This window comes from Saccoglossus kowalevskii, chromosome 2, assembly GCF_978046115.1.
Source record: "Saccoglossus kowalevskii chromosome 2, keSacKowa6.1, whole genome shotgun sequence".
Taxonomy (NCBI): domain Eukaryota; kingdom Metazoa; phylum Hemichordata; class Enteropneusta; family Harrimaniidae; genus Saccoglossus; species Saccoglossus kowalevskii.
This window is the reverse complement of record NC_140642.1, coordinates 10,545,917-10,559,030: the sequence shown is the minus strand read 5'-3', so window position 1 is coordinate 10,559,030 and position 13,114 is coordinate 10,545,917. Positions and strand designations below refer to the sequence as shown.

Here is a 13,114-nt window from a genome sequence, read left to right as displayed (position 1 = left end):
TACAAGACGCGGTCTTAGACGCACGTGTTTTCTCCGACAAGCTGAGCCGGGGTACGTCCCCCACCTCAGTGACGTAGACTGGACATCCTCCACCCTCTTTGTTCAGGGAATGGTGGGTACAGTCTCGGAGCTTCGAAGTGCAATGAACCAGAGGGTTCAGATCGAATCCGCTAGCCAGTTGGTCCTGCCATGGGCAAACAGAGGGCACCCCAAGCACGAAAACACAACGCCCTAGGGCGTCGTCCGCTAGCCAGAGTCAGCCAGGAGGCAAGCGCTTATACCCTTCCATGGGAGGGGAGGGTAGTGGCACGCCCCCAGGGAGGTAAGAGCCAGGTGGTGGCTCCTCACCCTCCCTGGGCGGACATCTACCCGGCAGCAGGGGAGGCATGTTTGACGCTCACCTCTGCACGCTCACCTCTGCAACCGGGGGGGACAGGCACGTGTTCGGTGAATGGCCAGGTCACAACTTAGTGACTGCTTCAGGCCTTGGGGAACTCACCTCATGGGGGAAGGGAGCACCCCCCCTCGCAACTGCTGAACACATGGCCACATATTCCTGTCGTACACAGATTGCGCCGGTGTAGTCCGGTTTTGTAGACGGCGGGTGATCGATCCCTGGACCTTTCCAGGTGGTGACATCTGTTTACGGGATACCGCTGAAATCTCCATTTCCCCCCGTCAGTGTCCCCCCTGTTGGGCACTGCCAGGGGACTCTTGCAAGGCGGAAGCAATCAGACAGGAAGTAGCAGTTTGCTGGGGAAAGACGCCATACACAGGGTACATCAGCCGGAACTAAGGCCAGGCTTCTACCCAAATGTGTTCGTAGTACCAAATCTACAAGTGGCAGGCGTCCAGTTTTGGACCTAGGCAGACTGAATTAGTACGTGCTCCTCGATTGGTTCCACATGGAGACACCATTCAGGGTTCTTCTCTCCATCCATCGTTTTGACTGGCTAGCCCCGCTAGACTTAAGCGGGGGCCTACCTGCACATACCGATGCACCCTGCGAGTTGCCATCTCCTTCGAATCGCCCAGCTGGGCCAAGTATTTGAATTTCGGGTGCCCCCCGTTCGGGTTAGGCACAGCGCCCTACGTGTTCACCAGAGTGATGAAACAGGTAGTGCTGCTGCTTCACCAGATGTCGGTACACTTCAATCCGTACCCAGACAACAACGCGTGCAAGGGGTAATAGCCAAACGCGTCAGGCTAACACAGGATTTACTTCACCGGTTGGGCTCATTAGTAAATCGACAAGTCCCACCTCGACCCAACGTGCAGTTGGTGTCCCTGGAGTTTTGACACAGAGGTAAGCTTGGCTTAGCTATTTCAAGCGTATTGCTTAGCGCTAAGCAGCCTAGCCGAATGCCTAGTCAGCGTTCCCTCGGTGTCCCTCCGTGAACTAATACGGATCATCGAAATGATGACCTCGGTTGGAAGGGTCGTTCCCCAGGGCCGCACTACGCAGCCGCCTGGTATAACACTTGTTATAACGCCGAGCTCTCCTATGGGAACTAGATAGGCGGGTTTCAATCTCGAACCAAGTGAAGGAAGCCCTGCCCTGGTGGTCGTCACTGGCCAACCTCGGACAGGGGAGCCCCTTGGACTCGCTCGCCGCAGATATGACTCTGGTAACAGATACCTCTCCCTAGGGTTGGGGAGCACATCTATTGGGCCAACAAGCCCAAGGATATGGCCCCGCATTAGTTTCGGGACTACCATATCAACCGGCTCGAACTGAGAGCAGTGTACTTAGCACTACCGCGCTTTCTACCCGAGACCACAGAGTCCTGCTCCGCACAGGCAACGCAACGGTGGTCTCCTTCAAGAAGGAGGGGGGACGCATTCCCCATCGTTGTCAGTTCTAGCGGAGCAAAATCCTCCTTTGGTGCCTGGAATGCAATGTGGAGCTAACCGCACACCACCTTCCAGGGGTGAGGAACAGTCTGGCGACGCCCTTTCAGGGCGGCTCCAGAACACTGAGTAGCTGATACCCTAGTGGGTAGCCTCTAGGCTGTTTCGGCCGTGGGACGGTCCAAGGTTGGACCGTTTTGCCGCACCCTGGAACGCCAAGCTCCCGACGTACGTAACACTCCTGCTGACTCCAGGAGCCTGGGCCAGGGTCGCTTTGCTAGCCCCATGAACCCACTTAGTTGTGTATGCCTTTCCTCTCTTCCCGCTAGTTCACCGGGCACCGGAGAAAACTTTGACAGGTGCACACCCGCATATTATCATGGGTTGCACCCAATTGACCAAGCAAGGCCTAGTTTCCACTTCTGTTGGAAATGCTAGTCGAAGCGCCAGCAGTGCTTCCGGACTTACCGGACCTGCCGTCCCAACCAGACGGCGCACTACCAACGAGCCCAGCCCAGTGGGTTTGTCCTACGCAGCGAGCGTTGGCTACAGGTCGGTCTTGTCCCCTACCACTCAGAACGTACGAGAACAAGACTAGTTGATTGTCCTATTATTAGGAGACTATTTACTGCTTTCCAGATGCCAAGACCCCATACAAGGGAGCCGCCCAACTGGGACTCGTCGGCTGTGTTGTCTGCTCTAAGCAGACCGCCCTTTGAGCCTCTCCAGTCAGCACCACTCAAATTTTTGATGTGGAAAATAGTCTTCCTACTGGCCCTCGCCTCAGGTAGGCGCCGGTCAGTACTAGGCGCGCACTGTCCTTCGCGGACGGTTGTGCCGCTTTTATGGACGATCAAGTTGTACTAAAGACACGAATCGGGTTTCTCGCCAAGAACCAAATCCCAGGACACGATCCTCAACCGATCGTCATCCCCCGGCTGGCAAATATTGTCAGTCCGGAGGATCAGGAGGAATTGCTTCTCTGCCCGGTCCAAGCGCTGAGTTGCTACGAGAATCGTACCAGGTTTTCTAGACGGGGAACCAAATACATGTTTTTGTGTTACGGCCCTGGCAAACAGGATAAGCCGGCTTCCCCGACTTCCATCTCCAGGTGGATTACTGCGACTGTGTACTGGAGGTCTATAATACACTATCCTCCTCAACACAGACCTTGCAGAGATATCAAGTACGAGAACATGAGGTTCGTGCGATACAGTTCAAAATAGTCATTTTGACTGACCGGAGTCTATGGTGGGTAATTGAACGTAGTGAATTTAGGCGAGGCTTCTCCGAACCCGCCTATTCACATAGTTCATACCCACCATAGACTCTGGGCCCCCCCCCCCCCAACCTCCCCACTCTTTCCGTCGTGTTGGTCTAAGTCCGGAGGATCAGGAGGAATTGCTTCTCTGCCCGGTCCAAGCGCTGAGTTGCTACGAGAATCGTACCAGGTTTTCTAGACGGGGAACCAAATACATGTTTTTGTGTTACGGCCCTGGCAAACAGGATAAGCCGGCTTCCCCGACTTCCATCTCCAGGTGGATTACTGCGACTGTGTACTGGAGGTCTATAATACACTATCCTCCTCAACACAGACCTTGCAGAGATATCAAGTACGAGAACATGAGGTTCGTGCGATACAGTTCAAAATAGTCATTTTGACTGACCGGAGTCTATGGTGGGTAATTGAACGTAGTGAATTTAGGCGAGGCTTCTCCGAACCCGCCTATTCACATAGTTCATACCCACCATAGACTCTGGGCCCCCCCCCCAACCTCCCCACTCTTTCCGTCGTGTTGGTCTAAGTCCTCGAGGCAGAGAGAAAGGAACCAGAGTGATGGATGGCTACCTGTGGCGCTGCCAGGTGGCCTCGGTCACGTGGGTTCGTGACGTAAGGGGTAAAAGAATCTTTAGGTCATGGGGCTTCCCCTAACCTGGATTCTATCTCTCCGTCACCGACAGAATCGCTGATTAATGCCTACATTTCAAAATAGTCATTTTGACTGACCGGAGTCTGTGGTGGGTATGAACTATGTGAATAGGCGGGTTCGGAGAACCCTTGCCTAATTTCGTGATATCTTCAATTCTCTAACTGAAATGTGCATTGCTAACAGCAGAGCTATCTCAGTCAAGAGGCTGCTTGTTCGTTTAAAAAATTAAAAAAAAATACATAAAAAAAATCACTGTAAAAGTCTTCTACATCCGTAATGTACAGTAGAACCAGTGGAAACCCTGGAAATTTAACGAACACTTTATACACTCTGTGTTTGTTTTCAGTAAACAAATTACCTTGAATGAAACAAGAGACAAACTGCGAGAAACCAATCAGAAGGTAAGACCATTTCATATCTTCTTTTGATGAGCTGTTCATGAAATTTTGCATAATTTATATTCTATTATAATAATGACATGTAATATTTCTACAGATTGTTGAGCTGGAAACTGGTATAGTCATCTTAAAAGAAGATATGATTCAAGAAAGAGCTGATGCTAGACAAGAAAAGAAGCGTTTAAAACAAGCTGTGGTAATTAAATATTCGCTGTAATTTATTGAGATATGAAAACCTTTCTTCCTCCTGTGACAATATATTAGAATAGGCCAGATCTGTTGTGAAAGGAAAGATATAATATTTGGTTCTCTAGATATTGAGTTTTCTGTGTGTCATTGGTTTGCTTGTCCTTGTATTTGTATTAGCATGATACTACCAAGAAGACAAAAAAACAAAAAGAAGCCAACATTGGTAAAAAGAAAGAATTAGATACTTTGAAAGAAGAAGTAACAGAGTCAGAAGGAAAACTCCATGCCATAAGAAAGGTATACAGTGTAATTTTGTGGCTGAAACGTTAATCGAGTTCAGCTTTTTCTTATTCATAATCACTATTTGTGTGCACTTTGTGATCAACACAATGACAGTTAATCAAACAATCATGTGTTTGTTTTTTCTATATTATGTTTGTATCTGGATTCTGATTTTGTTTATATTATAGAGTATCAGAAGACTGGAAACAACACGTAACAGGCTTGAACAACAAGAAAAACAACTTGAAGTACAGCTTGATTTAGAACATACTGAAAATGAGGAATTAAGACAGAAAGGGTTGGTATTGTATTACCTGTTACACCAATATTATTATGGTTTCTCCGTCACATAAAATCATGCCTGATCTGTGTTTGTCTCTGCATGTTTCAAATATCATTGTATACCCGACACTTGCATGAATATCACTTGTGATATCTATCTGTTAAGGTTGTACCTTTCTTACACAAATGTAATTAAATCATACCATTCCAGGCTTACCTTGCAGTCACCTTTTTTCTGTAGTAGTTTTCCAAAGATGTCAGTAGCTAACTTTTCTTCCACACATGTCACAAAAGGGGTTCACTCTTTGGTGAATTAGTTAGCATTCAGATATTGCATGTGTTATTACTTCACAGAAATAAAATAAGGACAGAAAGAGAAGAGTTGGAGAAAAGATATGCAGATAAAAAGACCAAGTTAAATCAGAGAATGGAAATGGTGAGTAGAAATAAATGTTATCACATGTCAATATGCACTCTAAATGTTATCAGTCTTTGTGTGCTTGAACAATACATTGAGAAAATCAAATCATGCAACGGTGTCGTTTTTTAATGCTGCATTATATGAATTTCAGACAGGATAATAACTCATAATAATGATGACTGAATATTTATCTTGAAAATATATCTCCATGAATGATAATATTTCTGCTGATTTTGAAAACCATTGGCAGTAACTAAAAATGTACGCTTAGATGTCCCATAAATTAGCATGTGATTCGTAAGCAGAGAACTTAGTAGAATGATGATTTCTCTAATTTTTGTTGGCACTCAGAGTTGGTCATGCGATAACAATTTATCAACTGATATCACTTATTTCTAGAGCTCGTTGATATGAGTGACTCCACGAGTATATATCATAATATATCAGTGTATAAGCATCATGATGTATTCACTGCATGTATGCACTCTAGAGGTGGGAGGAGTGTATTGCTTAAGTGTATAATACGGTATATCATGACATACATGTATGTGAGCCCCCATTGACTGTCATGGTGGACACATTGTCAAATAGCACCAGTAATCTAGTGTAAACTCTTCTAATATAAAACTCTTATAACCTGTGATAATATTTGATATACCATTTATGTTTTGCAGCTGACAAAGGAAACAATACAAGCTGATAAAGATTATGAGAGACTATTTGAAAGACAACAGGGATTGAGAATAGGTAAAGTGTTTATGCATGTCAATTCAAATAAGTAGACATTTGAAAGACAACAGAGATTGAAAATACTTATGGGTTCAAATATTATTAAAGAAGACATTGGGAATAGGTAAAGTGTTTATTGTTGATCAGTCGCATGATTTTGCCACGATCTTGGATTGAGGATTTGTTTTCATGAGGGCTTTTATGATTCCACTTGAAATTTTGGATAATGCATGTCAATTCAATTGAGTAGATATTAGAAAGACAACAGTGATTGAGAATAAATAAAATGTTTATGCATGTCATTTCTAATAAGTGGACATTTGAAAGGCAACAGAGATTGAGAATACCGGGGGGTTAGGTAATGTTTTTGCATGTAAACAAATAGACATCTTATGTTCGAGAAAAGTTTCAATATGCACGACATTATTATTAATCATATGTTGTTTTGATTCAGTGATATTTAATTTTTTTTCAGTTTAATGCAAATAGCCTTTATGGATGGGTACAAATATTAATAAATTCAGTTTCATTTTGCATGGTATTCTGCATGCCAACCCATCCACAGTAGTAGACCATTGGTCATGTCATCTATTATTCATCATTAACCGAGTTTCGTTTTCTTCGGAGTCCTCATCGTTATGTGTGTTCATCCTTCCATTGTCTTTGGTCATGTACCATAACTGTTTTTGGGTACATTCCAGATATTAAGGAGGCGGTGGAGGCACGTAATTATGATTCCTCCAAGGTCAAGGAACTCAATGACATGTAAGTCCAAGACTTTAAGTCACCCCTACATTTGTGTCAATTCATATAACATTAATCATTTTCCATTTATTCCATTTTACAGTGTGTCATCAAGTACACCATGCTAACTAACCCGAGTGAACTTACAGGATGTTTTAACACATGCACTATTTATTCATCATTTACTACTCCTTTTTACAATCTTTGTTTTCCCTTATTTTTTGTTGATTTATCGCTAACATTTTCTCTTCAAGTGTAATATTATGCAGATTTGTTTCTCTTTCTTATCTGATTTTTTTTTATCTGAATTACAGGAAAAAAACTCGTTCTGACAAGTATATTTTCTTATTCTATTTACATGATACTGTATAGTAATGGGTGTCACTGGTTACATTTTTACATCTTTCAACTGTTTTATATAGTCACTGTATTTAATATGGAACTGCCCTGTCAATTTCAGGTTCTGAAAGCAAGACATGCACTAAATTAGTAAATTTAAAATAATTATTCACTGTTACCAGAAAAGATTAAATAGGTAGACTTTTGAACCAAGAGTTATTCATTTATATAATATTACCATGTAGTTGTATGTCCATGGTAAACTGGTAAGTGTATTGCTAAATATTGCATGATTCACTTGCTATCTTCACTGCTAATGATCACAAATCCCATGTTATTACAACTAATTAATAAACTGATGTTGTCCAATAATGACATAATACTACTATCTGTAAAAACAATACAAGAGTGTAAATCTAACCCAGTGAAGTGACATCCAATATAGTCAATAATATAAGACTGGTGCTTTTGTAAGTGGTATGTAAAATATTAAGGTAAGATACTGTGCTATATATTATATATTTCAACATGGAAAGTTTATGTTTTGTAGATTACAGCAGAAGAAAGATGAGTTGTTGTTTAAAGCTGATGACATGGCTAGAATGAAAATAGAAAATGATGACATGGAAAAACAAATTGAACTGTTGGAGGAAAACCACGAGTAAGATGTATTGTTAGTTACATGTACATCATAGACTCTACAATATTGTAGTAATTACCATGTATAGTTAGTAACATCATAGACTCTACAATATTGTAGTAATTACCATGTATAGTTAGTTACATTACAGACCCTACAATATTGTAGTAATTACCATGTATAGTTAGTTACATTACAGACTCTACAATATTGTAGTAATTACCATGTATAGTTACTTACATCACAGACCCTACAATATTGTAGTAATTACCATGTATAGTTAGTTACATTATAGACCCTACAATATTGTAGTAATTACCATGTATAGTTAGTTACATTATAGACTCTACAATATTGTAGTAATTACCATGTATAGTTACTTACATCATAGACCCTAGACCCTACAATATTGTAGTAATTACCATGTATAGTTAGTTACATCACAGACCCTACAATATTGTAGTAATTACCATGTATAGTTCGTTACATCACAGACCCTACAATATTGTAGTAATTACCATGTATAGTTACTTACATCACAGACCCTACAATATTGTAGTAATTACCATGTATAGTTCGTTACATCACAGACCCTACAATATTGTAGTAATTACCATGTATAGTTACTTACATCACAGACCCTACAATATTGTAGTAATTACCATGTATAGTTAGTTACATCACAGACCCTACAATATTGTAGTAATTACCATGTATAGTTAGTTACATTATAGACCCTACAATATTGTAGTAATTACCATGTATAGTTTATAGTTACATTATAGACCCTACAATATTGTAGTAATTACCATGTATAGTTAGTTACATCACAGACCCTACAATATTATAGTAATTACCATGTATAGTTAGTTACATTATAGACCCTACAATATTGTAGTAATTACCATGTATAGTTAGTTACATTATAGACACTACAATATTGTAGTAATTACCATGTATAGTTTATAGTTACATTATAGACACTACAATATTGTAGTAATTACCATGTATAGTTAGTTACATCATAGACCCTACAATATTGTAGTAATTACCATGTATAGTTAGTTACATTATAGGCACTACAATATTGTAGTAATTACCATGTATAGTTACTTACATCACAGACCCTACAATATTGTAGTACTTACCATGTATAGTTAGTTACATCACAGACCCTACAATATTGTAGTAATTACCATGTATAGTTAGTTAAATCATAGACCCTACAATATTGTAGTAATTACCATGTATAGTTAGTTACATTATAGACACTACAATATTGTAGTAATTACCATGTATAGTTAGTTACATTATAGACCCTACAATATTGTAGTAATTACCATGTATAGTTAGTTACATTATAGACACTACAATATTGTAGTAATTACCATGTATAGTTAGTTAAATCATAGACCCTACAATATTGTAGTAATTACCATGTATAGTTAGTTACATTATAGACACTACAATATTGTAGTAATTACCATGTATAGTTAGTTACATTATAGACCCTACAATATTGTAGTAATTACCATGTATAGTTAGTTACATCACAGACCCTACAATATTGTAGTAATTACCATGTATAGTTAGTTAAATCATAGACCCTACAATATTGTAGTAATTACCATGTATAGTTAGTTACATTATAGACCCTACAATATTGTAGTAATTACCATGTATAGTTAGTTACATTATAGACCCTACAATATTGTAGTAATTACCATGTATAGTTAGTTACATTATAGACACTACAATATTGTAGTAATTACCATGTATAGTTAGTTACATTATAGACCCTACAATATTGTAGTAATTACCATGTATAGTTAGTTACATTATAGACACTACAATATTGTAGTAATTACCATGTATAGTTAGTTACATTATAGACACTACAATATTGTAGTAATTACCATGTATAGTTAGTTACATTATAGACACTACAATATTGTAGTAATTACCATGTATAGTTAGTTACATTATAGACCCTACAATATTGTAGTAATTACCATGTATAGTTAGTTACATTATAGACACTACAATATTGTAGTAATTACCATGTATAGTTAGTTACATCACAGACCCTACAATATTGTAGTAATTACCATGTATAGTTAGTTACATCACAGACCCTACAATATTGTAGTAATTACCATGTATAGTTAGTTACATTATAGACCCTACAATATTGTAGTAATTACCATGTATAGTTAGTTACATTATAGACACTACAATATTGTAGTAATTACCATGTATAGTTAGTTACATCACAGACCCTACAATATTGTAGTAATTACCATGTATAGTTAGTTACATCACAGACCCTACAATATTGTAGTAATTACCATGTATAGTTAGTTACATTATAGACCCTACAATATTGTAGTAATTACCATGTATAGTTAGTTACATTATAGACCCTACAATATTGTAGTAATTACCATGTATAGTTAGTTACATTATAGACCCTACAATATTGTAGTAATTACCATGTATAGTTAGTTACATTATAGACACTACAATATTGTAGTAATTACCATGTATAGTTAGTTACATCACAGACCCTACAATATTGTAGTAATTACCATGTATAGTTAGTTACATTATAGACCCTACAATATTGTAGTAATTACCATGTATAGTTAGTTACATTATAGACACTACAATATTGTAGTAATTACCATGTATAGTTAGTTACATCACAGACCCTACAATATTGTAGTAATTACCATGTATAGTTAGTTACATCACAGACCCTACAATATTGTAGTAATTACCATGTATAGTTAGTTACATTATAGACCCTACAATATTGTAGTAATTACCATGTATAGTTAGTTACATTATAGACCCTACAATATTGTAGTAATTACCATGTATAGTTAGTTACATTATAGACACTACAATATTGTAGTAATTACCATGTATAGTTAGTTACATTATAGACCCTACAATATTGTAGTAATTACCATGTATAGTTAGTTACATTATAGACCCTACAATATTGTAGTAATTACCATGTATAGTTAGTTACATTATAGACCCTACAATATTGTAGTAATTACCATGTATAGTTAGTTACATTATAGACCCTACAATATTGTAGTAATTACCATGTATAGTTAGTTACATTATAGACACTACAATATTGTAGTAATTACCATGTATAGTTAGTTACATTATAGACCCTACAATATTGTAGTAATTACCATGTATAGTTAGTTAAATCATAGACCCTACAATATTGTAGTAATTACCATGTATAGTTAGTTACATTATAGACTCTACAATATTGTAGTAATTACCATGTATAGTTAGTTACATTATAGACACTACAATATTGTAGTAATTACCATGTATAGTTAGTTACATTATAGACCCTACAATATTGTAGTAATTACCATGTATAGTTAGTTACATTATAGACCCTACAATATTGTAGTAATTACCATGTATAGTTAGTTACATTACAGACCCTACAATATTGTAGTAATTACCATGTATAGTTAGTTACATTACAGACCCTACAATATTGTAGTAATTACCATGTATAGTTAGTTACATTACAGACTCTACAATATTGTAGTAATTACCATGTATAGTTAGTTACATTATAGACCCTACAATATTGTAGTAATTACCATGTATAGTTAGTTACATTACAGACCCTACAATATTGTAGTAATTACCATGTATAGTTAGTTACATTACAGACCCTACAATATTGTAGTAATTACCATGTATAGTTAGTTACATTACAGACTCTACAATATTGTAGTAATTACCATGTATAGTTAGTTACATTACAGTCCCTACAATATTGTAGTAATTACCATGTATAGTTAGTTACATTATAGACCCTACAATATTGTAGTAATTACCATGTATAGTTAGTTACATTACAGACCCTACAATATTGTAGTAATTACCATGTATAGTTAGTTACATTACAGACCCTACAATATTGTAGTAATTACCATGTATAGTTAGTTACATTATAGACACTACAATATTGTAGTAATTACCATGTATAGTTAGTTACATTATAGACCCTACAATATTGTAGTAATTACCATGTATAGTTAGTTAAATCACAGACCCTACAATATTGTAGTAATTACCATGTATAGTTAGTTACATTATAGACACTACAATATTGTAGTAATTACCATGTATAGTTAGTTACATTATAGACACTACAATATTGTAGTAATTACCATGTATAGTTAGTTACATTATAGACTCTACAATATTGTAGTAATTACCATGTATAGTTAGTTACATTATAGACACTACAATATTGTAGTAATTACCATGTATAGTTAGTTACATTATAGACTCTACAATATTGTAGTAATTACCATGTATAGTTCGTTACATCACAGACTCTACAATATTGTAGTAATTACCATGTATAGTTAGTTACATTATAGACTCTACAATATTGTAGTAATTACCATGTATAGTTCGTTACATCACAGACTCTACAATATTGTAGTAATTACCATGTATAGTTAGTTACATTACAGACTCTACAATATTGTAGTAATTACCATGTATAGTTAGTTACATTACAGACCCTACAATATTGTAGTAATTACCATGTATAGTTAGTTACATTATAGACCCTACAATATTGTAGTAATTACCATGTATAGTTAGTTACATTACAGACCCTACAATATTGTAGTAATTACCATGTATAGTTAGTTACATTACAGACCCTAGACCCTACAATATTGTAGTAATTACCATGTATAGTTAGTTACATCACAGACCCTACAATATTGTAGTAATTACCATGTATAGTTAGTTACATTATAGACCCTACAATATTGTAGTAATTACCATGTATAGTTAGTTACATTATAGACACTACAATATTGTAGTAATTACCATGTATAGTTAGTTACATTATAGACTCTACAATATTGTAGTAATTACCATGTATAGTTAGTTACATTATAGACCCTACAATATTGTAGTAATTACCATGTATAGTTAGTTACATTATAGACCCTACAATATTGTAGTAATTACCATGTATAGTTAGTTACATTATAGACCCTACAATATTGTAGTAATTACCATGTATAGTTAGTTACATTATAGACCCTACAATATTGTAGTAATTACCATGTATAGTTAGTTACATTATAGACCCTACAATATTGTAGTAATTACCATGTATAGTTAGTTACATTATAGACCCTACAATATTGTAGTAATTACCATGTATAGTTAGTTACTTTATAGACACTACAATATTGTAGTAATTACCATGTATAGTTAGTTACATCACAGA

The 13,114-nt window shown here is 37.1% G+C and overlaps 1 protein-coding gene across 2 annotated transcripts in view; it reads left to right on the top strand.

Moving 5' to 3' along the window:
* The window catches only part of LOC102801944 (uncharacterized), a 32,466-nt gene that overhangs the window by 4,999 nt on the left and 14,353 nt on the right, over positions 1 to 13,114 (top strand). For both annotated transcript variants that reach the window (XM_085491108.1, XM_085491103.1), the window contains exons 6-13: positions 4,129 to 4,183; positions 4,278 to 4,376; positions 4,547 to 4,666; positions 4,840 to 4,949; positions 5,288 to 5,369; positions 6,029 to 6,101; positions 6,785 to 6,848; positions 7,717 to 7,827. In XM_085491108.1, the coding sequence (XP_085347234.1) occupies positions 4,129 to 4,183; positions 4,278 to 4,376; positions 4,547 to 4,666; positions 4,840 to 4,949; positions 5,288 to 5,369; positions 6,029 to 6,101; positions 6,785 to 6,848; positions 7,717 to 7,827 (714 nt within the window). The remainder of the gene's footprint in view (positions 1 to 4,128; positions 4,184 to 4,277; positions 4,377 to 4,546; positions 4,667 to 4,839; positions 4,950 to 5,287; positions 5,370 to 6,028; positions 6,102 to 6,784; positions 6,849 to 7,716; positions 7,828 to 13,114) is intronic.